General features: G+C 45.0%; 1 protein-coding gene across 1 annotated transcript; it reads left to right on the forward strand.

The window, feature by feature from the left end:
* Positions 1–49: 49 nt before the first annotated feature.
* stk11 (serine/threonine kinase 11) lies at positions 50–24006 on the forward strand. Its single transcript, XM_080779280.1, has 11 exons — positions 50–1338; positions 2449–2627; positions 3147–3230; positions 5137–5226; positions 6999–7131; positions 8392–8528; positions 10286–10413; positions 11131–11188; positions 14268–14446; positions 20138–20357; positions 22515–24006. The coding sequence occupies exons 1-10, from the start codon at positions 1222–1224 to the stop codon at positions 20332–20334; spliced, it is 1302 nt and encodes a 433-aa protein (XP_080635406.1). The 5' UTR covers positions 50–1221; the 3' UTR covers positions 20335–20357; positions 22515–24006.
* The last annotated feature ends 999 nt before the right edge of the window (positions 24007–25005 follow it).

Consider the following 25005-nt stretch of genomic DNA (forward strand, 5'->3'; position numbering starts at 1 on the left):
TGTGAATCTCTTTTTCCTCAGGCACCTAGGAGGAGGAGGAGGACTCTAGGACCCAGTGAGTCACTGCGTGGGCGGGGGAGGGGAGCGTTTAATTTGGGATGGACCACCCCCCCCATGCAGCGGTCATGTCCGTCCGTTCGAGCCCCTGACGACCACGAAGACGACAACAGAGATTGACGTTGCATAAAGTCAGAGGTCGGTCGGTCCGTTTCGCGTCCTCATTTCAAACTACGCGTCATCGTCGACATCGTCATCATCGTCATCATCGTCACAGCAACAACAACAGCATCGCGAGTCTCGACAAAGTGGGTTGCCAGACGGACGATGCCAGAATAAGCTAACCTGACGCTGCCAGATCCAATAAAAGCTTGCTACACACATTTGTTTTACACAGCGGTTACTCAATACCGCCCCCATCTGGCAGAGTCAGGTTAAGAATAAGCAGAGCGGGTCAGTCGACCTCTCCAGATATCTCACCGTCCTGTGGCGTCGGCTCGCTTGGCGGGATAGAGACGGACGGACGGACAGACGGACGGACAGACGGACAGACAGACAGACAGACAGACGGACCTTCGTAAAGACATGATGTCTTGAACTGAACTTTCTTTCTCCCACCCCACAAAACACGGAGGTTTCCTGCACTGTATTGGAGGACATGGAACGGGTTCTTCTTGTCTGACCTGCTGTGTCTCTGCTCTCTAAACGCCTCCAGTTTTAAGAGCATAGTTATTGTTTGGTTTTAGGTTTTTTTTGCATCCTGTGTGCAGAACCTGTAAGACTTTTCTTTTTTTGGCAGTTTTAGTTTTATTTTCCGCGCACCGTGGCGTGTTCTGTTTGTAGTCGACGGATGTGGTGTTTTTTTTCCCAGTAAGAAGGACTAATTTGCAGTAAAAACGAGCAACCCTTAATGTTTACAAATTTGGGATCCTGTCCTGTAGTCCGGTTCGTGTTTTCCTAACCCGACCCGCATTTTTATTTTTTTCTCCCGGACTTTTGTGAAGAAAAAAACAAACAAAAAACGCTCAAGCTTTGAAAGAGAGGCAGAGACAGATATACTTTATTTTAACTTTTATCTGAAGGAAATCCAACAGCAACAGATCAGATATCTGTGTGACTTTTCTGTGTGTGAATTAATCGAGCTGCCACAGACAGACAGACAGGCAGACAGGCAGACAGACAGACAGGCAGACAGGCAGACAGACAGACAGACAGACAGACATCATGACCTCGGGTGACCTCCATCGTCTGGACTACCTCTCTGAGGGCGACGAGATGATGCTGATGGGCGTCGACACTTCCTTCATCCACCGTATCGACTCCACGGAGGTCGTCTACCAGGTGTGTGTGTGTGTTACTGTGTGTGTGTGTGTGTGTGTGTGTACACAGACTGTGTAGGACAGTGGTTCTCATAGTGGGAGTTCCAGCTACATTATAGATAGTTAGGAAGTAAACCAAGTGGACCCTAAAGGGTCTGTAAAGCCCACCACACACCGGCTGTGTCGCGCGGTGGACACGGCCGCCTCCATTATTTTCAATGAACCTATCGCACACCGGCTCCGTCCGCCGCGTCGCGCCGCGCCGCCCGGCGCGCCGATAGAACACAGTTCTATTTTCCAGGCGGCGCCGCGCGGCAGACGGTGTGTGATGGGCTTGACAGAGAGTGCAAAAATGGAACCAAATGGACTCTCAAAATTTATTTTACAATAGAAATAAAATAAAATAAATTGGGGTCCCAGAGATAGAAATGGAAAGAAAGACAGTCAGCTATACACGGTCAACATTACAGATTACGTACAAGGAATGGCAATGAAATCAAATTGAATAAAAAAATTGGGGTAAAATATTAATTTTGAAGTATTAATTTTTATTGTCTTTATTGTTAGTTACAACATGCCTAAAATAACTTGAAGCTAATTTTCTTAAGTGATTGCAAAAAGGTGCCATAATCCGATTCATCGATTCATCGTTTAAAATAATCGCCCGATGAATCGATTATGAAAATAATCGTTAGTTGCAGCCCTAGCGTGCACGAGCAATCGTGCATGCATGCGTTTGTGCGTGTGTGCGGTGGTGTATCAGCTGTGTTTGTGTGTTTTTTTTTTTTTTTTTTTTTTTATCCCACGATTTTGTAACCCATTTTTCACCCCTGAGTCAATCATCTAATGTGATCCTGGGCTCTACACACCCTCCACCAACCTGGGGAGAGCAACGGACTTGAACTCATGCTTCCTTCATGTCTGAGTGTCCAAGTTGCTCCTTTACACCTGACAGGGGGGAGTTTCCCTGGTTGGACGTAGCGCGTGGAAGGAACACGTTATTCCAACCAGTTCCTTTCCCCTCCATCAGGCTCCCCGGCTGGCCAGGGGGAGGCAGTTTGTGTTTGTGTGTTTGTGTTTGTGTGTGTGTGTGTGTGAGAGTAACGTGGTCTCTGTCCTGTGATTGGTCCAGCCGCGGCGGAAGCGGGCCAAGCTGGTTGGCCGCTACCTGATGGGGGACCTGCTGGGGGAGGGGTCGTACGGGAAGGTGAAGGAGATGCTGGACTCGGAGACGCTGTGTCGACGCGCCGTCAAGATCCTCAAGAAGAAGAAGCTCAGGAGGATCCCCAACGGAGAGGCCAACGTCAAGAAGTGGGTGCTTTTATTATCACTTTACAGTGAAAACTGAAACCAAGGTGTACTAAAATGCTTATAAGTAAACGATGGAACATGCTAGAAACATAATTATTTTTTCGGTGTAAAGTAGAGACTTGCAGCTTTAAAATGAGACATTCCGTGACATTGTGGTCGTATCGCACATCTTTCTATTGTCATTCAAAAAGTCGCCAAAGCTGGCCCAATGCACGATAAGATGTTATTAAGGGCAGCCATAAGAGGTTAACATGTGTTGAACATGTTTTAACATGTGTTTAACATGTGTTTACATGTTCTAACATGTGTTTAACATGTTTAAATGTGTTTAACATGTGTTTAACATGTGTTTCTGTGTTCTAAACAGAGAGATCCAGCTGCTCAGGAGACTGTTTAACATGTGTTTAACATGTGTTTAACATGTGTTTCTGTGTTCTATCTAGAGAGATCCAGCTGCTCAGGAGACTGTTTAACATGTGTTTAACATGTGTTAAACATGTGTTTCTGTGTTCTATCTAGAGAGATCCAGCTGCTCAGGAGACTCCAACACAAGAATGTCATCACGCTGGTAGACGTGCTGTACAACGAAGAGAAGCAGAAAATATATCCTTTATTGTGTGTGTGTGTGTGTGTGTGTGTGTGTGTGTGTGTGTGTGTGTGTGTGTTCATGACCACACGGTCCCAGCGGTCACCCAGGGTAATAAGTAGTGTTTACAAAATGATCCGCTGAGCCTAAAATCACTGTTGTTGACGACTAACTACTTACTGTGAGTGTGTGTGTGAGTGTGCGTGTGTGTGTGTGTGTGTGCGTGTATGTATGCGTTAGGGCATTAACATAAAAAATGTTTTTTCGACTAGCAAACTGTAGTCGACACTGTAAATCAAAAATTGAGTATTCGCTAATATAATTTTTTATGATGATCTACAGCAGACATGCAGCTGTGAGCTCTGTTGTTTATCGGTAGTTTTCCAACCTACGTACTACTAATCCATTCTTTTACCTACTGTACGTGGGTTGTTTTCATGTCATATAGCCTACTGTACGTGGGTTGTTTTCATATCACATAGCCTACTGTACGAGGGTTGTTTTCATATCACATAGCCTACTGTACGTCGGTTGTTTTCATATCACATAGCCTACTGTACTGTACTGTACGTGTGGGCTACAGTGGCAGCGTTCTAGACATAGTCCCTCCTCACTCTGCCCAATATTAACCACAGCTTGGTGACAGTCACTACAGTAGCTCTTGCCACCCATGATGTCATGTTTATTTTTATTTTCTATCTTTCTTTATGCTTAACAAAAGGTGCAGGCATGCGGCATTATTAAAAACAAACAGTGCCTATGTCGCGATCATTGTTATATTGGCGTGAAGTGGTCACTGCTTAGCAAGCCTAGCATGTAATAATAACCTAGCTCCTTCTAAAGCTATATAATAATAATAATAATAAAACTTTATTTGTATAGCACCTTTCATGACATGAAATGCAGCTCAAAGTGCTTTACAGAAAAATGGAGAATAAAAGAAAAGCAAGGCAACAACATTAAAAAAACAAGCAGTAATGCAATACAGTGAGGACATGAATAACAAAAATAAAAAATAAAAGATCAATTAAAAGCAATGTTGTAGAAGTGGGTCTTGAGCTGAGCTTTAAAAATGTCTACAGAGGCTGCCTGACGAAGGTACAGTGGGAGCTTGTTCCATGCCGACGGCCCGTAGAAGCAAAAAGCTGCTTCCCCGTATTTTTTAGTTGCCATTTTTTTAGGCAAAGCGAGCAGGCCAGCAGTGGAAGACCTTAGGGGGCGGTTTGGGACATATTTAGGCAGGCAGTCATGTAGGTAGGAAGGTGCGAGACCATTGAGCTATAATCATAAGCATTATAAAGACCAAAGGAACTGTGGTTGTAACTTGTTGTGAACATTTAGGCTTGTATGAATTGAATGAATAACATCCCATCGTTTTTCACACACCAGTTTTGGAGATATGGCTTATAGAGTAATGTTCCCCTGCTTTCATCAATATGATGATCAATATGATGATTATTGGTTGTTCAGTTTGACACACTGGAGATATGTCTTATAGAGTAATGTTCCCCTGCTTTCACATGGTATGAAACAAAGGAGTATTGTGTGTGTGTGTGTGTGTGTGTGTGTGTGTGTGTGTATTCCTTAACGTATTGGCGTGCACGTACATGGTGATGGAGTATTGTGTGTGTGTGTGTGTGTGTGTGTGTGTGTGTGTATTCCTTAACGTATTGGCGTGCACGGACATGGTGATGGAGTATTGTGTGTGTGTGTGTGTGTGTGTGTATATTCCTTAACGTATTGGCGTGCACGTACATGGTGATGGAGTATTGTGTGTGTGTGTGTGTGTGTGTGTGTGTGTGTGTGTGTGTGTGTGTGTGTGTGTGTGTGTGTGTGTGTGTGTGTGTGTGTGTGTGTGTGTGTGTGTGTGTGTGTGTGTGTGTGTGTGTGTGTGTATATATTCCTTAACGTATTGGCGTGCACGTACATGGTGATGGAGTATTGTGTTTGTGGGATGCAAGAGATGCTGGACAGCGTTCCTGAGAAGAGGTTTCCAGTTTTCCAAGCTCACGGGTAAATAATTCTTTATATTTTTCTTTAAATGTAGGGAAGAATGATTCTCTGATGTCTTTATTCTTGTACACATTGTAACAGAAAGTGTAGCTCCCCTGGGTTAGCCGGGGCACCTGATGGAGGGGAAAGGAACTGGTTGGAATAACGTGTTCCTTTCACGCGCTACGTCCAACCAGGGAAACTCCCCCTGTCAGGTGTAAAGGAGCAACTTGGACACTCAGGCATGAAGGAAGCATGAGTTAAGTCCGTTGCTCTCCCCAGGTTGGCGGAGGGTGTGTAGAGCCCAGGATCACATTAGATGATTGACACAGGGGTGAAAAATGGGTTACAAAATCGTGGGATAAAAAATATAGATAAAAAAAAAAAAAAAGTGTAGCTCCGTCTCCACCTCCCCTTGAGAGCAGAGTGAACACAGTCTGTCTTCTCTAGGCAGCCAGTTCTGTCTCTCTCTCCTTCTCTCTCTCTCTCTCTCTCTCTCTCTGCTATTATTAGTGTCTCTCTATCTATCTCCAGCCCACTCTCCTCCTAAACCAGAGCCTAAAGCTAAATTCCAATACCCAAAATCTCGGCCACTCGCTCACTCCCACTCGGTCACTCGGGGTCATTCCAGCGTGACCCGGAAATGGTCCACGTTCCGATTGTTAAAGTGCTCCATCGAGGAGGAGAGTGGAGGAGTCGAGTGGAGGAGCCGAGTGGGCTCTCCGAGACCGCATAGAGTGAGTGTACATCAGGGGCAGCTCGGTGGGGTATGTTGTCTCCTCATAGAGCGAGTGTACATCAGGGGCAGCTCGGTGGGGTATGTTGTCTCCTCATAGAGCGAGTGTACATCAGGGGCAGCTCGGTGGGGTGTGTTGTCTCCTCATAGAGCGAGTGTACATCAGGTGCAGCATCACGTGTACATGTTTTTTTCCTTCTCCAGTGACATAAGTCCGCCTCCTCCACGTGTGGCACAGAAAACACTGCTTGAAACCCGATACATGCACCCCCCCCCCCCCCCCCAACACACACATGCAAGCACTGTGCCTACATGTGAAAGTGAAAGGACTACAACAAGCCACTGGCTTTATTGCGTTGTGTGATATAAGCATAATAAAAGTAGGATAAATTAGGCTATATTGTGCGCACCTCAAAAGCTATAGTTAATGTATCTCTGTGCATGCCTGAATGCACTTATTTCAGGAATAAATAGCCTTGCCTTGCACATGTTACCAATACATACACATTGGCCTCGGTTACATGCACAAAATGATGAATTGCCTATTCTGTAGACTGTACTGCTCTGTTAGTTCCAGTGATCCAGCTGTGTGACACTGTATTGTTCCACCACTTTTGCTTTGGCGATGTAAACGTATGTTTTCCCATGCCAATAAAGCGGCAGCCCTTTGAATTGAATTGAATTGAATTGATACACGTCATTAGTGATCGTGGAATGTGCCGTCGCTTTGAAATGACAGCTTAGTACATTCCGATTCTAGAGGAGAATTGGACCGCCACTCTGTCCTCGCATCGTCTCCTCTCCTCCTCGCTGGGGGCAAGTGGAGGATGCGAGGAGAGTGAGCGAGTGTGAAAGTTGCGGTATTGGAATTTAGATTTAGTCTCCTCACGTCCTTGTGTCCTCGTCTCCTTGTCTCCTCACGTCCTTGTGTCCTGGTCTCCTTGTGTCCTCACGTCCTTGTGTCCTTGTCTGCTCACGTCCTTGTGTCCTTGTCTGCTCACGTCCTTGTGTCCTTGTGTCCTTGTCTCCTCACGTCCTCGTGTCCTTGTGTCCTCAGGTACTTTCTCCAGCTGTTGGACGGCCTTGAATATTTGCACTGCCAGGGAATCGTTCACAAGGACATCAAACCTGGCAACCTGCTGCTCACCACCGACGGAGGACTGAAGATCTCTGACCTGGGCGTGGCCGAGGTGAGGGGGTGTGGCCAATGTGAGGGGGCGTGGCCGAGGTGAGGGGGTGTGGCCAATGTGAGGGGGTGTGGCCAATGTGAGGGGGCGTGGCCGAGGTGAGGGGGGGTCCCTTGAACAACATATTTTCAGACGGGGGTCGGCAGCCAAATACAGATAATTCTGGGGGTCCTTGACATGAAATAGTTTGAGAACCACTGACACATAGAAACATGAGGGTTTTTCAGAAAACTATCAGGATTTAGAAGGCATTTTTAACTAAATTTGACTGAGGGACTGCCATTGGAATTGTTTGAATTTTCGTTTTTTGTCATATGAAAGCAGGCAATCATAGCTTCAAATTGACATATTGGTTGTTCAGTTTGGCCCACCAGTTTTGGAGATATGGTTTATAGAGTAATGTCTTGCAGAGAAACAGCGAGTTGAGAAAACAGGCTTGAAATGTTCACTTCTGTGGTCTCCAACATTACACCTATAGCTACATGTTTAAGCATTTAGTTCATATTTACATGTCTTCTGTGGTCTCTAACATTACACCTATAGCTACATGTTTAAGCATTTAGTTCATATTTACATGTCTTCTGTGGTCTCTAACATTACACCTATAGCTACATGTTTAAGCATTTAGTTCATATTTACATGTCTTCTGTGGTCTCCAACATTACACCTATAGCTACATGTTTAAGCATTTATTTCATATTTACATGTCTTCTGTGGTCTCTAACATTACACCTATAGCTACATGTTTAAGCATTTATTTCATATTTACATGTCTTCTGTAGTCTCTAACATTACACCTATAGCTACATGTTTAAGCATTTAGTTCATATTTACATGTCTTCTGTGGTCTCCAACATTACACCTATAGCTACATGTTTAAGCATTTATTTCATATTTACATGTCTTCTGTGGTCTCCAACATTACACCTATAGCTACATGTTTAAGCATTTAGTTCATATTTACATGTCTTCTGTGGTCTCCAACATTACACCTATAGCTACATGTTTAAGCATTTATTTCATATTTACATGTCGATTTCAGCTCTGACACTTATTTCAGACATGCTCTAGTATGTGAAGAGTCTGCCTGTGTGCTATTAACTCATTTTGGAGAAAAAATAAATAAATGTTTTTCTCCTCTGGTGAAAAGCTGGAATTTGCGCGATGGCAGTCTCTCAGTCAAATCTGGTCACATTTGTAGAATCGTCTACATGTCTAAACGGGGTTCACCCACTTCCTTCCCCCCCCCCCCCCCCCCACCAGGCTCTCCACCCATTCGCTGATGACGATACGTGTCGCACCAGTCAAGGCTCTCCGGCCTTCCAGCCTCCAGAGATCGCCAACGGCCTGGACACCTTCTCAGGGTTCAAGGTGGACATCTGGTCAGCCGGAGTCACACTGTGAGTAGGGTTTGTTTTCGTCGACTCAAACTAAGACGAAAAATGTTCGTCGAATTAAAACTATGCTATGGTGACTAAAACTAAGACTAAATATACTGACAATTACGTTGACAAATAAAAACTAGACTAAGATGTTAGGAAGGGACTACAGTGGACAAGAGATCCAGTACATCCAGTCATTTTACACTTGGTTGCCGCATGCTGAAAATAGTCATTATGACGACATCAAGGCCCGCCAAAATACATTTTAGTCGACTAAAACTAGACTAACACTAAAACATTCCAGGTGACTGAAATGTGACCGAAACTAAATTAAAACTATTGAAGAGACTATGACTAAAACTAAAATCTAAATTTGCTGCCAAAAACAACACTGGTTGATTGATTGATTATTAAGTATGCAGAATGGGTTACACGTCTAAACGTAAGCACAAGTCAATACAAAAATAAACCCTGCTACTTTGTGGACCTGATAAAGCACTAAGACTTGTTTCCATTAGGGTCTACCACTTTCAGTTCATCAGAACATTTAGAGACGTGCAAATGTACGCATCTATGGAACAACAGGAAATCATCGTATTATAAAGATGCTGTGCTGTGCTGTACTGTACTGTACTGTACTGTACTGTACTGTTTGATTGATTGATTGAAGTATTTAATAACAGTTTGTAGAATTACAGTACATTTCAAGCACAAACTCAATACAGAGACTGTCAACTGTGAGTGGACGACCCAATTAAGCATTACACTTGTTTACAACAGGGTCCACATTGTTCAATTCATCAAAACATATAGAGACATACAAATAGACACTTCTATGTAGTTAAAGAACAGAACAGGAATTAATCATATAACTGTACTGTACTGTACAAGCCCTCCCTGTCCATCCTAACAACAATCAATCAAAGATCCAAATCTTTGAATATATATTCTTTCAGAACGTTTTTAACTCTAATCTTTGCTTCCTTTGGGGGGTCCCTGGAACTACATATTTTCCGATGGGGGTCGGCGGCCAAATACAGATAATTCTGGGGGTCCTTGACATGAAAACGTTTGAGAACGACTGACAGAAACATGGGGGGTTTTTTTCTTCAGAAAACCGTCAGGATTTAGAAGACATTTGTAGAATCGACCTCAGGTCTAAATGGTCCGTTGTTCTCCTCAGATACAACATCACCACCAGTCTGTATCCGTTCTGTTGTTCTCCTCAGATACAACATCACCACCAGTCTGTATCCGTTCTGTTGTTCTCCTCAGATACAACATCACCACCAGTCTGTATCCGTTCTGTTGTTCTCCTCAGATACAACATCACCACCAGTCTGTATCCGTTCTGTTGTTCTCCTCAGATACAACATCACCACCAGTCTGTATCCGTTCTGTTCTCCTCAGATACAACATCACCACCAGTCTGTATCCGTTCTGTTCTCCTCAGATACAACATCTCCACCAGTCTGTATCCGTTCTGTTGTTCTCCTCAGATACAACATCACCACCAGTCTGTATCCGTTCTGTTGTTCTCCTCAGATACAACATCACCACCAGTCTGTATCCGTTCTGTTGTTCTCCTCAGATACAACATCACCACCAGTCTGTATCCGTTCTGTTGTTCTCCTCAGATACAACATCACCACCAGTCTGTATCCGTTCTGTTGTTCTCCTCAGATACAACATCACCGCCAGTCTGTATCCGTTCTGTTGTTCTCCTCAGATACAACATCACCACCAGTCTGTATCCGTTCTGTTGTTCTCCTCAGATACAACATCACCACCAGTCTGTATCCGTTCGAGGGCGACAACATCTACAAACTGTTTGAGAACATCGGGAAGGGAGACTACAGCGTCCCGGAGGACTGTGGACCCCTCCTCTCCTCCCTGCTGACAGGTAGGACCCCTCCTCTCCTCTCCTCTCCCCTCCTCTCCCCTCCTCTCCTCTCCTCTCCTCCCTGCTGACAGGTAGGACCCCTCCTCTCTTCTTCTCTCCCCTCCTCTCCTCTCTGCTGACAGGTAGGACCCCTCCTCTCCTCTCCTCCCTGCTGACAGGTAGGACCCCTCCTCTCCTCTCCTCTCCCCTCCTCTCCTCCCTGCTGACAGGTAGGACCCCTCCTCTCCTCTCCTCTCCCCTCCTCTCCTCTCCCCTCCCCTCCTCTCCTCTCCTCTCCTCCCTGCTGACAGGTAGGACCCCTCCTCTCCTCTCCTCTCCTCTCCTCTCCCCTCCTCTCCTCTCTGCTGACAGGTAGGACCCCTCCTCTCCTCTCCTCCCTGCTGACAGGTACCATACCATACCATCTTTATTTCTATAGCACATTTAAATAACAACAAGTTGTACCAAAGTGCTTTACAATAAAATAATAAAAATCACAACTTAATTTAAAAACAAACAACATACAGTACACAGTGTCACTTTCAACATCAAAAGCTCATACTATGCTTGGAAAAGCCAAAGAATAAAAATATGTCTTGAGGCGTGATTTAAACACCTGGGGGCTTGTCTTATGTGCAGAGGCAGCTCATTCCAGAGCTTGGGAGCTGCCACTGCAAAAGCCTGGTAGGACCTCTCCTCTCCTCATCCTAACCTCTGTCTGTGTTTTGTGTGTTTCAGGAATGCTTGAATACGAGCCGGTCAAGAGGTTTTCGATACAACACATACGACAACACAAGTGAGTAACAAGTAGTCGTACTAACGTTGATACGCATCCATCAACTGCAGTGCACATCATAGTATAATGTGTATAATCCATCAACTGCAGTGCACATCATAGTATAATGTTGATATGCATCCATCAACTGCAGTGCACATCATAGTAGAATGTGTATAATCCATCAACTGCAGTGCACATCATAGTAGAATGTGTATGCATCCATCAACTGCAGTGCACATCATAGTAGAATGTGTATGCATCCATCAACTGCAGTGCACATCATAGTAGAATGTGTTTGCATCCATCAACTGCAGTGCACATCATAGTAGAATGTGTTTGCATCCATCAACTGCAGTGCACATCATAGTAGAATGTGTTTGCATCCATCAACTGCAGTGCACATCATAGTAGAATGTGTATAATGCATCAACTGCAGTGCACATCATAGTATAATGTGTATAATCCATCAACTGCAGTGCACATCATAGTAGAATGTGTTTGCATCCATCAACTGCAGTGCACATCATAGTAGAATGTGTTTGCATCCATCAACTGCAGTGCACATCATAGTAGAATGTGTTTGCATCCATCAACTGCAGTGCACATCATAGTAGAATGTGTTTGCATCCATCAACTGCAGTGCACATCATAGTATAATGTGTTTGCATCCATCAACTGCAGTGCACATCATAGTAGAATGTGTATAATCCATCAACTGCAGTGCACATCATAGTAGAATGTGTATAATCCATCAACTGCAGTGCACATCATAGTAGAATGTGTATAATCCATCAACTGCAGTGTCTTCCCATGGTCATCGCCAATATGAATGAATTAATATCGTCCATGTGTTACGTTCTTAGCTTACGCATGTTTCATGATAACTACGTTATTATGTGATGTATTGACATGCTTCTTGTTCTTGATTAATGTAAATAGCTCTGAATTAATCTTCAGAGATTAATGTAAATAGCTCCTGAATTAATCTTCAGAGATTAATGTAAATAGCTCTGGATTAAGAGCGTCTGATAAATGAATACATTATAAATTGCATGTGTCGTATTGCCGACTTTGTGTCGTAGCCATTTCATATACCGCGATATATCGATTCAAATTAAATACGATTCCAGAGATTAACCCATTTTGGGCAGGAACCCCACTTGGTGTTGTAAACATTATGTTATGATTTAGCTATTGAAAAATAGCAGATCTACCCTATAGAGCGCCGCAGTCCCGCCCCCTTTCAGAAAAGCGAGTGGCCCAGGAAGTGGAAGCCCCATGCATTCTCCCATCGGCACTTTTAATATAATTTATTTAAAGACGGTTACGCCGCGGACAAAGCCATTTCGGATCGTGACGAATCATGACAATGAACACAATATTTTGGGAACACAAAATTATTTGCCAAGATTATTTGCCAAGATTATTTGCCAAGATTATTTGCCAAGATTATTTGCCAAGATTATTTGCCAAGATTATTTGCCAAGATTATTTGCCAAGATTATTTGCCAAGATTATTTGCCAAAATTATTTGCCAAAATTATTTGCCAAAATAATTTGCCAAAACCCTAATTTGCCAAAATAATTTGCCAAAACAATTTGCCAAAACCCTAATTTGCCAAAATAATTTGCCAAAACCCTAAATTGCCAAAACCCTAATTTGCCAAAATAATTTGCCAAAACCCTAATTTGCCAAAACCCTAATTTGCCAAAACCCTAATTTGCCAAAATAATTTGCCAAAACCCTAATTTGCCAAAACCCTAATTTGCCAAAATAATTTGCCAAAACCCTAATTTGCCAAAACCCTAATTTGCCAAAATAATTTGCCAAAATAATTTGCCAAAACCCTAATTTGCCAAAACCCTAATTTGCCAAAACCCTAATTTGCCAAAATGATTTGCCAAAATTAATTAATTAATTAATATTTATTTAAAGACGGTTACGCCGCGGACAAAGCCAATTCGGATCGTGACGAATCATGACAATGAACACAATATTTTGGCCCGATCAAATAATTTATAAGACGAAAAATAAAACAAATAGTTTTGTCTCCTGACTTTCTTTTCTTCTTTCTAATGATTTGATCGTCCCAAAATATTGTGTTCATTGTCATGATTCGTCACGATCCGAATTGGCTTTGTCCGCGGCGTAACCGTCTTTAAATAAATTATATTAAAAGTGCCGATGGGAGAATGCATGGGGCTTCCACTTCCTGGGCCACTCGCTTTTCTGAAAGGGCGCGGGGACTGCGGCGCTCTATAGCATATCTATCACATTGTATAGGTCTGCTATTTTTTGAAAAGTCGTGAAAATGTGCCTCAAATCTTTGAATATATGTTATATGTTATTACAGAGTGAACATTTTAACTCAAATCTTTGCTTCTGGGGGGGGGGGGGGGGTCCCTGGAACAACATATGTTCAGATGGGGGGGGCGGGCGGAGGCATATTACATATAATTGTTGGGGTCCTTGACATGAAATATTGAGCACCACTGACACAGAAATACATGATTTTGAAGAATTTGAAGATTTTGAAGAATTTATTTTTAATTTCGACGTCAGGCTCGACGTGCTATTTTTGAAAAATCGTAAAAATGCGTCGGGCCTAAACGGATTAATAAGAAATAAAACATAAGTCTTAGAAAATAAGTATTTCTGACATCTTGATAAATCGTATATTACGATTCTAAAAACTGCGTTCCCACAGACCTCCGTTCATTAACCCTCTCCTCTCCAGCTGCGTTCCCCACAGACCTCCGTTCATTAACCCTCTCCTCTCCAGCTGCGTTCCCCACAGACCTCCGTTCATTAACCCTCTCCTCTCCAGCTGCGTTCCCCACAGACCTCCGTTCATTAACCCTCTCCTCTCCAGCTGCGTTCCCCACAGACCTCCGTTCATTAACCCTCTCCTCTCCAGCTGCGTTCCCCACAGACCTCCGTTCATTAACCCTCTCCTCTCCAGCTGCGTTCCCCACAGACCTCCGTTCATTAACCCTCTCCTCTCCAGCTGCGTTCCCCACAGACCTCCGTTCATTAACCCTCTCCTCTCCAGCTGCGTTCCCACAGACCTCCGTTCATTAACCCTCTCCTCTCCAGCTGGGTGCGTAAGAAACACCCCCCCTCTGAGCCCCCCGTGCCCATCCCGGCCAGCGCGGACGGCACTGACCCCTGGAGGTCGATGACGGTACTGCCCTACCTGGAGGACCTGCACGGATACACTGAGGATGACGAGGATGAGCTGTACGACGAAGAGACGCTCATGTACACCGTGCCAGGTCCGCGCACGCACACACACACACACACACACACACACACACACACACACACGCACAGAGACACGCACACACACACACACACACACACACAGAGACACGCACACACACACACACACACACACAGAGACACACACACACACACACGCACACACACACACACATACACACAGAGACACGCACACACACACACACACACACACACACACACGTCGCTTAACTAAGCGACTTCCGTTTGTCCGGTCGTGGGCCCCCCTGTTGTCCCCCTCTGCGCTGCGCTGTGCCGTGCTGGCTTGCGCTGCAGCATTAGAGCAGATCTAAAAGTTCACAATGCGTTGAAGCGCGACGCGCTGTGAGCTTGTAGATCGCCCGCGCCGCCGCGCAACGCATGCAGTCGAATTATACACACAATGGAAAGGAAACTAAAACAAGCTGAACACATGTGGGCTAGTTGAGGCCCAATGGCTCACAGACAGAACCACTGAACACATGTAGGCTAGTTGAGGCACAACGGCTCACAGACAGAACCACTGAACACATGTGGGCTAGTTGAGGCACAACGGCTCACAGACAGAACCACTGAACACATGTAGGCTAGTTGAGGCACAACGGCTCACAGACAAAACCACTGAACACATGTGGGCTAGTTGAGGCACAACGGCTCACAGACAAAACCACTGAACACATGTAGGCTAGTTGAGGCACAACGGCTCACAGACAAAACCACTGAACACATGTAGGCTAGTTGAGGCACAACGGCTCACAGACAAAACCACTGAACACATGTAGGCTAGTTGAGGCACAACGGCTCACAGACAAAACCACTGAACACATGTAGGCTAGTTGAGGCACAACGGCTCACAGACAAAACCACTGAACACATGTAGGCTAGTTGAGGCACAACGGCTCACAGACAAAACCACTGAACACATGTAGGCTAGTTGAGGCACAACGGCTCACAGACAAAACCACTCGTCACTCCAGTGAAGTGAAAAGATATGCTGTCATGTCATGTAGGACTGTGTGTGTGTGTGGACACAAAAAAGGTTTTATTTCAAATAGTTTGTCACGCATGGACCGACGACCTCTCTCTCTCTCTCTCTCTCTCTCTCTCTCTCTGTCAGTCCAGTCAGTCAGTCAGTGTCACGATTTCACAATTTTCTAATTAAATTTTGAATTTTGATCGATCACAATCTGTCTGCAGGCAATCAAGCAAATGTGATACTTAATATTTATAACAAATAACAGCAACACAAGCAGCCGGTCATTTTACCTTTTTAACCAGTGATTTGAGCTGCTCTGCAGGGCAGACTGGTTGGGTGGTGGTTTTATATCAGTTATAATCAGGGCAACAGGTTTGTGTTCCATTGGTATTCGTTGTAGAGTAATACATAGACACGTTAAATTGCTCATATAGATCATCAGACAGTGTCAGCCCCAGAGACCCCTCCTGTGACAGCTTGCTTGACAACATGACTCATGTCATGTTAATTGTTAACTATAGCTTCCTTACAACAAATAAAATAACACAATGTGGAGGACCAGTGTGAATGTCTGCATTCACACTGTTAAGCTGCTATATTAGGCAGTGCATGTCAATGTCTTACTCATTGGAGATGAGAACCTGGCATAATATTTGTAGGAAAGGCGACCGGGCTTTCTGCTCGGTCGCCCCCCAACTGTGGAACGCTCTCCCCGCCCACCTGAGAGCCCCACAGTCGGTACAGACGCTTTTAAGAGAGGACTCAAAACTGTCCTTTTTACCAAAGCATTTTTATAGCCTTGCCCTTTATGTTTTAAATGTTCCTGTTCTTCTATTAGATGTTACAGTTTAGCTGCCAGGAATGGTATACTCCAGGTTACTGTCGCTGCGATATACGACATACCCGCCTTTTGTTTTATGTGTTTAATCCGCCGTATTGTAATAAATAAAAATAAACTCCGTCTTCGTCGCGGAGATATATAGAGACTAGATGCTTTCGTTTTGATGACGAAACCGGAAATCGTCACATGCTGCGGTGCTGCTAGGGCTTCTGGGAAATTGAGGCCAATGCAAATTAAAGGGGTACAACCAACGCCTCATGGAGGCGGGTCTTGTGTGCGTCTTCCGGGTGCACCAAGATGGCGGGTGGTGCGATCGGATGATAACAAACCGAGGAACCATTTTTCGCTGGATTTTCGCGGATTAAAAGCCCAAATAATTCAGCGTATGCTCTAAAGGTAATACAACGATCTGAAGGGGTGAAGGGGGGTTGATTAAAATGCGGGTTACGCGTGTAAAACAGTCAAACCGTTTTAATGGTGTGTTGTTTCTTTTGCTGTTATTCACTGCTGTAGCACCTTGAGATTCTTGCGAATGTAAAGTGCGTTATATCCATTATAATCCATTATTATTATTATTATTATTATTAAGGCAAAAGTAAGTATTAATTAATTCATTAATTAATTAAAAAAAAATGCGAGAGCGCACATTGTTCCCCCGACATCTCGCACAGGGCCTCGCATTTCTCCTCTGTATGTAGCCATAGCACGTCACAGTACATAATGTATAGCACTAGAATTTCGTGCGCGCTACGCGCGCACTCATCCCAGAGCGACTTCGCCACGCACTATGGGAAGAAATAAATGGCGGGAGTTGACTCCACATGTAGTAACGAATGGGTTATTGGAAATGTACCATTGTTTTGTCCTGAATATTTCCACAGCCTAAGTACTAAAGGATTGTGACTGTGGGACAGACATACAGTCTGACATACAATAGGCTACACGTGTGCACAGTGAATAAACAATGACCTATATGGCCAGAGTTCTTAAATTAACATAGTTGGATTTTAACAGAAAGACATAGATATTTCTCTCCATATACATATCAAAGACAATGCCATAAATCAGTCAAAGTAAGTGACAGACTCAACAGTAGCACACAGCATGCAAGGCAGCGATGCATGCATGCAAACATGTTTGTCCAGCTGAGATTTAGTGTCTCCATCTCTCTGTGGAAGAGGTTGCACATGACCTGTACGGCCACACTGAGGTGCTCCAACACAAACACAGACACAAAACAACACCACGCTGTTTGTCCAGTTGACCCAAATCAACACCAATACCTAGACTGTTTGTCCAAAACACACTATCTGCTCGCGACGTTTCTACTTCGCCACAACCTAATGTTAGTAACAAATGTAGGGGAGAGCCGCCAAGGTTGTAACGCTTCACGGTTGTAAGATGGACGTTATCTCTTGATTGGTCAACGCCACCATGACGCCATCGCGTCAGTATGTGTACAGCAACGTACTCTACGTGGCCAGGAAGTTTGAAGTGTTTACCTTCAAAATGCGTATAATTTTACACCTGGAGTATATGTGTGCTACAATTTTTGTCTTTGGTGTTGGTGAATAAAAATCCACATGGATGTGTTCATGCTTATGTTCTTCATTAGTTTGCATCGTGTTTAGACGGAATTCACGTTCATTCTGGTCTGTAAGCAACTGCAAAGAAAACTTGCAAAAGCGGGTCATTTGTAACATGTGTTACAAATGGTCCGCTTCCATTCAATGCCATTATATGTAGGCCTAATATTGACATATTTGACATATTGGCCAATATTATATGTTCTAAATTTGTATTGTATTGTGTAGTGTATTCTAAAAGTAGTTTAGGGTTGTATAACATTGTACAACTCAATCAATCAAACGTTTGTTTAATCAATGTATTGCCCCATTGAAAAAAAAGAAAAGCCCCAACTGGTACACCCGATACTATTTAATATTTCCCTTAATTATGTTTGATACATTTTCTTATCACATCCATGGTATGAAAACAATGCTAAGGAGTTGCTTCAATGAAAGATAATTGCTTTAAGCTGAAAACGATATGTTTAATGTTGTTTTTTAGCGTTGTTACATTGATCATGCATGGCGTTACAATTAATCCGATATGCGCAGCAAATGTAACACTGAAACAGCGTCCACGTTCGGTTTAATAACTCCCGACCTGTTTTATCAAAAAAATAACTTGAAGTGGTTTATGGTAGCTGACATGTGTAGGTCCGTTGCCTGAAAATATTACATGTGTAGCTAAACGGATCTCTGAGTAAAAAAATGAAACGTGCAAAATGTTACATCCTTGGCGGCTCTCCCCTATCCGTCACTCCTGTCAGTTATTTCGTCCTAATAACTTGAAGTGGTTTATGGTAGCTGACATGTGTAGGTCCGTTGCGTGAAAATATTACATGTGTAGCAAAACGGATCTCTGAGTAAAAAAATGAAACGTGCAAAATATGTTCTAAAATTGTATTGTATTGTGTAGTGTATTCTAAAATTAGTTTAGGGTTGTATAACATTGTACAACTCAATCAATCAAACGTTTGTTTAATCAATGTATTGGCCCATTGAAAAAAAAGAAATGGCCAAACTGGTACACCCGATACTATTTAATATTTCCCTTATGTTTGATACATTTTCTTATCACATCCATGGTATGAAAACAATGCTAAGGAGTTGCTTCAATGAAATATAATTGCTTTAAGCTGAAAACGATATGTTTAATGGTGTTTTTTAGCGTTGTTACATTTATCATGCATGCCGTTACAATTAATCCGATATGCGCAGCAAGTGTAACACTGAAACAGCGTCCACGTTCGGTTTAATAACTCCCGACCTGTTGTGTGTAAGTAGCGTGGTTAAAAGGCCGTGTGTTTCTGTTGTAAGCAACTCATGTTAGGTCTGCGCACACTGTATGTTGCTATGGCAACCTGTCATGAAATGCTGCTGACGTTAGCATGTGTGCTATCAGGCAAAAGCTGAGATAGATATGCAACTACTACTGGGGAAAATGTCATACAAAACACAACACCTAATTTCGGAATGTTATTGTGACCTATTGAGCACAAACAGACCATCATGATTTGCTTGCTGGACCTATAATTAATTTATTTGCATTAAATGTCCACTCGCCCATCCAAAAGAAAAGCAAGATGGCTGCGACAGAGTGTGAGCTCGACGGACAGAACAGAGCTGGTGACGTAAGAGGCAGGTTTGCGAATTGTAAGCGAGTTGTAGTGTATGTAAGTAGCGTGGTTTAAAGGGCTTGTTTGTGGGCTTGTTGGGCTTGTTTTTGACCGTGTTGGGGCAGCAGTGATTCCGTGTTCCGTGTTGGAAAACCTCATAAAAGTAATATTTGCAGAGTAAATAAGACACTTGAACGGCAAAAAAATAGCCTATGTCAGTTCGGGGAGCGTGCCGAATTTATTTTGCATATAGAGATGTGTGGTGAAAGTGTGGTTCGGTCGGAGATAGAGTTCAAAGAATGAGTATGGGTACCACTTTTCCCATGTATAGTAGATAGTATAGTATATATGTATAGCATAGTATAGTACATATGTATAGCATAGTACAGTTTATATGTATATTTTCATTATATAGATATCCCACTGTTACGTTCTTAGCTTATGCATGTTTCATGATAAATGCTTTTTATGTGATTTTATGTATGATGTTTTTTTCTTCTTGCTTAATGTAAGTCTTCTCTGGATTAAGAGCGTCTGATAAATGCCTAAATTGTAAATAATTTATGACTCTAGTGAACCCCCTCCAGTGGTCAGCGGAAGGCTTATGCTGCCACCTAGTGGTCGGCGCAAGGCAGCACGCCCTTTTCGCTCACGTTGTTTTTTTTGTATCGGTCGTCTCCCAACAGGTCAGGTGATGGAGGAGGAGGAGGAGGAGGAGTTACGAGGAGGCGGAGCTAAGCCCCCGCCGTGTGCCAACGGCACGGAGGGGGGCGTGGCCAAGGCAGAGCGACGCCCCTCCGCGGCGTCCCACCCGTCGCGGAGCAAAGGGGGCGTGTCCACGGCCAGCAAGATCCGCAAGCTGACCACCTGCAAGCAGCAATGACCCCGCCCCCACGCCCCCTAGTGGTGAGTTTGGACAGGATAGGGTGCAGTGGAGGAGACAGGAATAGGGTGCAGTGGAGGAGACGAGGACATAAGGAGACAGGATAGGGTGCAGTGAAGGAGAGGAGATAAGGAGACAGGATAGGGTGCAGTGAAGGAGACTAGGAGACAGGATAGGGTGCAGTGAAGGAGAGATGGATCTGAAATGAATTAATTTGCTGTAGTGATGACTCATCCTGAGATGAGATGGAAGTGGGACTCTCTCTCTCTCTCTCTCTCTCTCTCTCTCTCTCTCTCTCTCTTCGATGCGAGGACAGAGTGGTGGTCTCTCTCTCTCTTCGATGCGAGGACAGAGTGGTGGTTGAATTTTCCTCTAGAATCGGAATGTGACGGCACATTCCACGATCACTAATGACGTGTATCAATTCAATTCAATTCAATTCAATTCAAAGGGCTTTATTGGCATGGGAAAACATACGTTTACATCGCCAAAGCAAAAGTGGTGGAACAATACAGTGTCACACAGCTGGATCACTGGAACTCCGAACAGAGCAGTACAGTCCACAGAATAGGCAATTCATCATTTTGTGCATGTAACCGAGGCCAATGTGTATGTATTGGTAACATGTGCAAGGTTAGGCAAGGCTATTTATTCCTGAAATAAGTGAATAAGCGCCAGGATGCGCACACGTATAAATCCCCCCCACCCCCCTCCTCCTCCGACAGTCAGTCCTCCTCCGACGGTCTTTGCAAATAACGGACACTATAACAGGAAGTAGGTTTAGTCTCTCTGACTTACATATTCAGTTCAGTCCACATATAAATAAATACATTTTTTTGTCACCGTCATTCATAGCAGTACTGTGCATTCAGGCATGCACAGAGATACATTAACTATAGCTTTTGAGGTGCGCACAATGTAGCCTAATTTATATATCCTACTTTTATTATGCTTATATCACACAACGCAATAAAGCCAGTGGCTTGTTGTGGTCCTTTCACTTTCACATTACGTAGGTTATAGACACTAGGCTACTTTATCATTCTGAAGCTCTATTCATTCAGCGAAAATGTGTCTCTTCAACAAACAGCAAAGCTTTTTAGTGTGTGTGCACCTTAGAGTATATATATGAATAGAGAAGACACCCGAGTTCTCCTTCCATCCACTTGCATTGAGTTGCTCAAAAGCGCATGAGGCGATTTCACTCCTCCTTCCTGGTATAGGAACAGAGTGCATTCTGGGATGGATTTGCCTCAAACACATGAACGCGCTGGTCGTTGACTATCATTGTGCCGTTTGTGCTGCGTTCAAACGTATGAAACATTCGTTCACGTGTCGTCATGGCCCCAATAATCACATGAACGTTGCGCAATGATAGTCAACGGAGCAGCGCTGGCTTGAGCTACAATACCAAATTCGGCCACTATGTCCATTTCGCCTCAGCGTTTCCTCCGGGTGCCGTCTCTGTTCATACAGTATATACTCTATGGTGTGCACGCCACGCACAGTGTGTGCATGTGTGTGCACGCCACGCACCGTGTGTGCATGTGTGTGCACGCCACGCACAGTGTGTGCATGTGTGTGCACGCCACGCACAGTGTGTGCATGTGTGTGCACGCCACGCACAGTGTGTGCATGTGTGTGCACGCCACGCACAGTGTGTGCATGTGTGTGCACGCCACGCACAGTGTGTGCATGTGTGTGCACGCACGCACAGTGTGTGCATGTGTGTGCACGCCACGCACAGTGTGTGCATGTGTGTGCACGCCACGCACAGTGTGTGCATGTGTGTGCACGCACGCACAGTGTGTGCATGTGTGTGCACGCCACGCACAGTGTGTGCATGTGTGTGCACGCACGCACAGTGTGTGCATGTGTGTGCACGCACGCACAGTGTGTGCATGTGTGTGCACGCCACGCACAGTGTGTGCATGTGTGTGCACGCCACGCACAGTGTGTGCATGTGTGTGCACGCACGCACAGTGTGTGCATGTGTGTGCACGCCACGCACAGTGTGTGCATGTGTGTGCACGCACGCACAGTGTGTGCATGTGTGTGCACGCACGCACAGTGTGTGCATGTGTGTGCACGCCACGCACAGTGTGTGCATGTGTGTGTGTGTGTGTTGGGTCAGCGACTCAGCCGGCCTCTCTCTCTCTCTCTCTCTCTCTCTCTCTCAGGTGCATCATATCCGTTCCCGTCCCCGTGTGTGTTCTGGAGTTCCTCTCGTGCTGTTCTGCCAAAATACAACCATGCTGTCATTACACCCCCCCCCCCCCCTTTTCCCTGTCCCCTCCTGGGTCCCCCTGCATCCATCCACTGGACAGGACCCCCTGGGCCATGGGAGGAGAGGGACCCTCTGGTCGATGGGAGGAGAGGGACCCCCTGGGCCATGGGAGGAGAGGGACCCCCTGGACCATGGGAGGAGAGGGACCCTCTGGACGATGGGAGGAGAGGGACCCTCTGGACGATGGGAGGAGAGGGACCCTCTGGACCATGGGAGGAGAGGGACCCTCTGGTCGATGGGAGGAGAGGGACCCTCTGGATGATGGGAGGAGAGGGACCCTCTGGACCATGGGAGGAGAGGGACCCTCTGGACCATGGGAGGAGAGGGACCCTCTGGACCATGGGAGGAGAGGGACCCTCTGGACCATGGGAGGAGAGGGACCCCCTGGACCATGGGAGGAGAGGGACCCTCTGGACGATGGGAGGAGAGGGACCCCCTGGACCATGGGAGGAGAGGGACCCTCTGGACCATGGGAGGAGAGGGACGGGTGGAGGGTCTCTGGGTGTGGTTTTTGGGTGGTGGTCGCGATGAGAGAGAGAGAGAGAGAGAGAGAGAGGGCATAGCTAGGGTTCCCGATCCGAATCCGATCAATTGGTTTTGAGTATCTGCCGATAGCGATTTTTTTTCCCCATCCGATATTTATATTTTTATAGGACACGTCTATGCCAACATATCACAACCGTAACAATATCCACAAATCGGACGATATCCAGAGTCTGATGTCATGATACGGTGATAATATTCATACTAGGAACTCCCGGTCCCGACTCCGATCATTTTGAAAATGACGTGATCGTCTCGGGGACAACCCTAGCGTTAGCCGCGGTGTAGCGTTAGCCGCGGTGTAGCGATATAGCCCGCGGTGTAGCGATATAGCCCGCGGTGTAGCGATATAGCCCGCGGTGTAGCGATATAGCCGCGGTGTAGCGTTAGCCGCGCGGTTGTAGACCAGATTCTACAAAACAGTCAGTGGTTCTCCAACTGTTTTCATGTCAAGGACCGACCCCCATCTGACAATATGTTGTTCCAGGGGAAATCTTCTCTTACGGGGGTCCCTGGCATTGTCTCTTCAAATGGGGGTCCCTGGCATTGTCTCTTCAAACGGGGGGTCCGCGGGGCTAATTAACCCATTCTGACCTGAGATCAGATTCATACGAGGTTTCCACTGGACACACACTGGTCTGATTAACCCATTTTGACCTGAGATCAGATTCATAACGAGGTTTCCACTGGACACACACTGGTCTGATTAACCCATTCTGACCTGAGATCAGATTCATACGAGGTTTCCACTGGACACACACTGGTCTGATTAACCCATTTTGACCTGAGATCAGATTCATAACGAGGTTTCCACTGGACACACACTGGTCTGATTAACCCATTTTGACCTGAGATCAGATTCTAAAAATGTCAGTCGTTCTTCGAATTTTTCAAAAATAGCAGACCTACAAGCTCGTATCGCGCCACTCGGTGGCGCGATATGAGCTTGTAGATCTGCTATTTTTCAATAGCTAAAGCATAACATGATGCTAACACCAAAATGGGTGCCCGGTCAGAATGGGTTAAGTGTCCATTTTGGGGTCCTTGCCATGAAAACTTGTGCGTGTGATCCTAGACAGAGTGAGGTGGGGTTCTAGCACCCCCTGGTGTCTGTCTGTATGTATGAGCCTAGACAGAGTTAGGTGGTGCTCTAGCATGATCCCCTCCTCTCCTCTCCTCTCCTCTCCTCTCCTCTCCTCTCCTCTCCTCTCCTCTCCTCTCCTCGCCTCGCCTCTCCTCTCCTCTCCTCTCCTCTCCTCTCCTCTCCTCGCCTCGCCTCGCCTCGCCTCGCCTCTCCTCTCCTCTCCTCGCCTCGCCTCGCCTCGCCTCTCCTCTCCTCTCCTCTCCTTTGATCTTTATGCAGTTTAAAAAGAAATGCATACAAACAAAAATAAACTTTTTGGAAAAAAAGGACAAAAAAAAGAATCAACAGCAACATTTGGAGTGATCGATAAACAAAGATAAACGGATGATTCTATATTTAAAATAAAAATAAGGTGTTATTTTTTCCCCAGATATAAATATAAATCGGTGCATGCAGTACAGGAGGCTGCCCAGTAGGGGGTGCTGATGGACAGCTTTTTTTTTTCTTTTTCAAACGGACTGAAGCCTCCACCGCTGTCGTCGTCGTTGCTGTTGGGGTGGGCGGGGTTTATCTTGGTGTGGGCGGGGTTTATCTTGGGGTGGGCGGGGTTTATCTTGGGGTGGGCGGGGTTTATCTTGGGGTGGGCGGGGTTTATCTTGGGGTAGGCGGGGTTTATCTTTTAATTTTTTGTTTTGTTTTTTGGTTCTAGGTTTTCCTTTTTTGTTTTCTTTTCCAATAAATATTTTTTAATTGTTAT

Source organism: Protomyctophum bolini (assembly GCF_963924005.1).
Source record: "Protomyctophum bolini genome assembly, chromosome: 12".
Classification (NCBI taxonomy): Eukaryota; Metazoa; Chordata; class Actinopteri; order Myctophiformes; family Myctophidae; genus Protomyctophum; species Protomyctophum bolini.

Coding starts and splice junctions, on each gene's coding strand:
- stk11 (XM_080779280.1), top strand. CDS start 1,222: ATGACCTCGGGTGACCTCCATCGTCTGGACTACCTCTCTGAGGGCGAC. Junction 2,628..3,146: donor GGAGAGGCCAACGTCAAGAA/GTGGGTGCTTTT, acceptor TGTTCTATCTAG/AGAGATCCAGCTGCTCAGGA. Junction 11,189..14,267: donor CAACACATACGACAACACAA/GTGAGTAACAAG, acceptor TCTCCTCTCCAG/CTGGGTGCGTAAGAAACACC.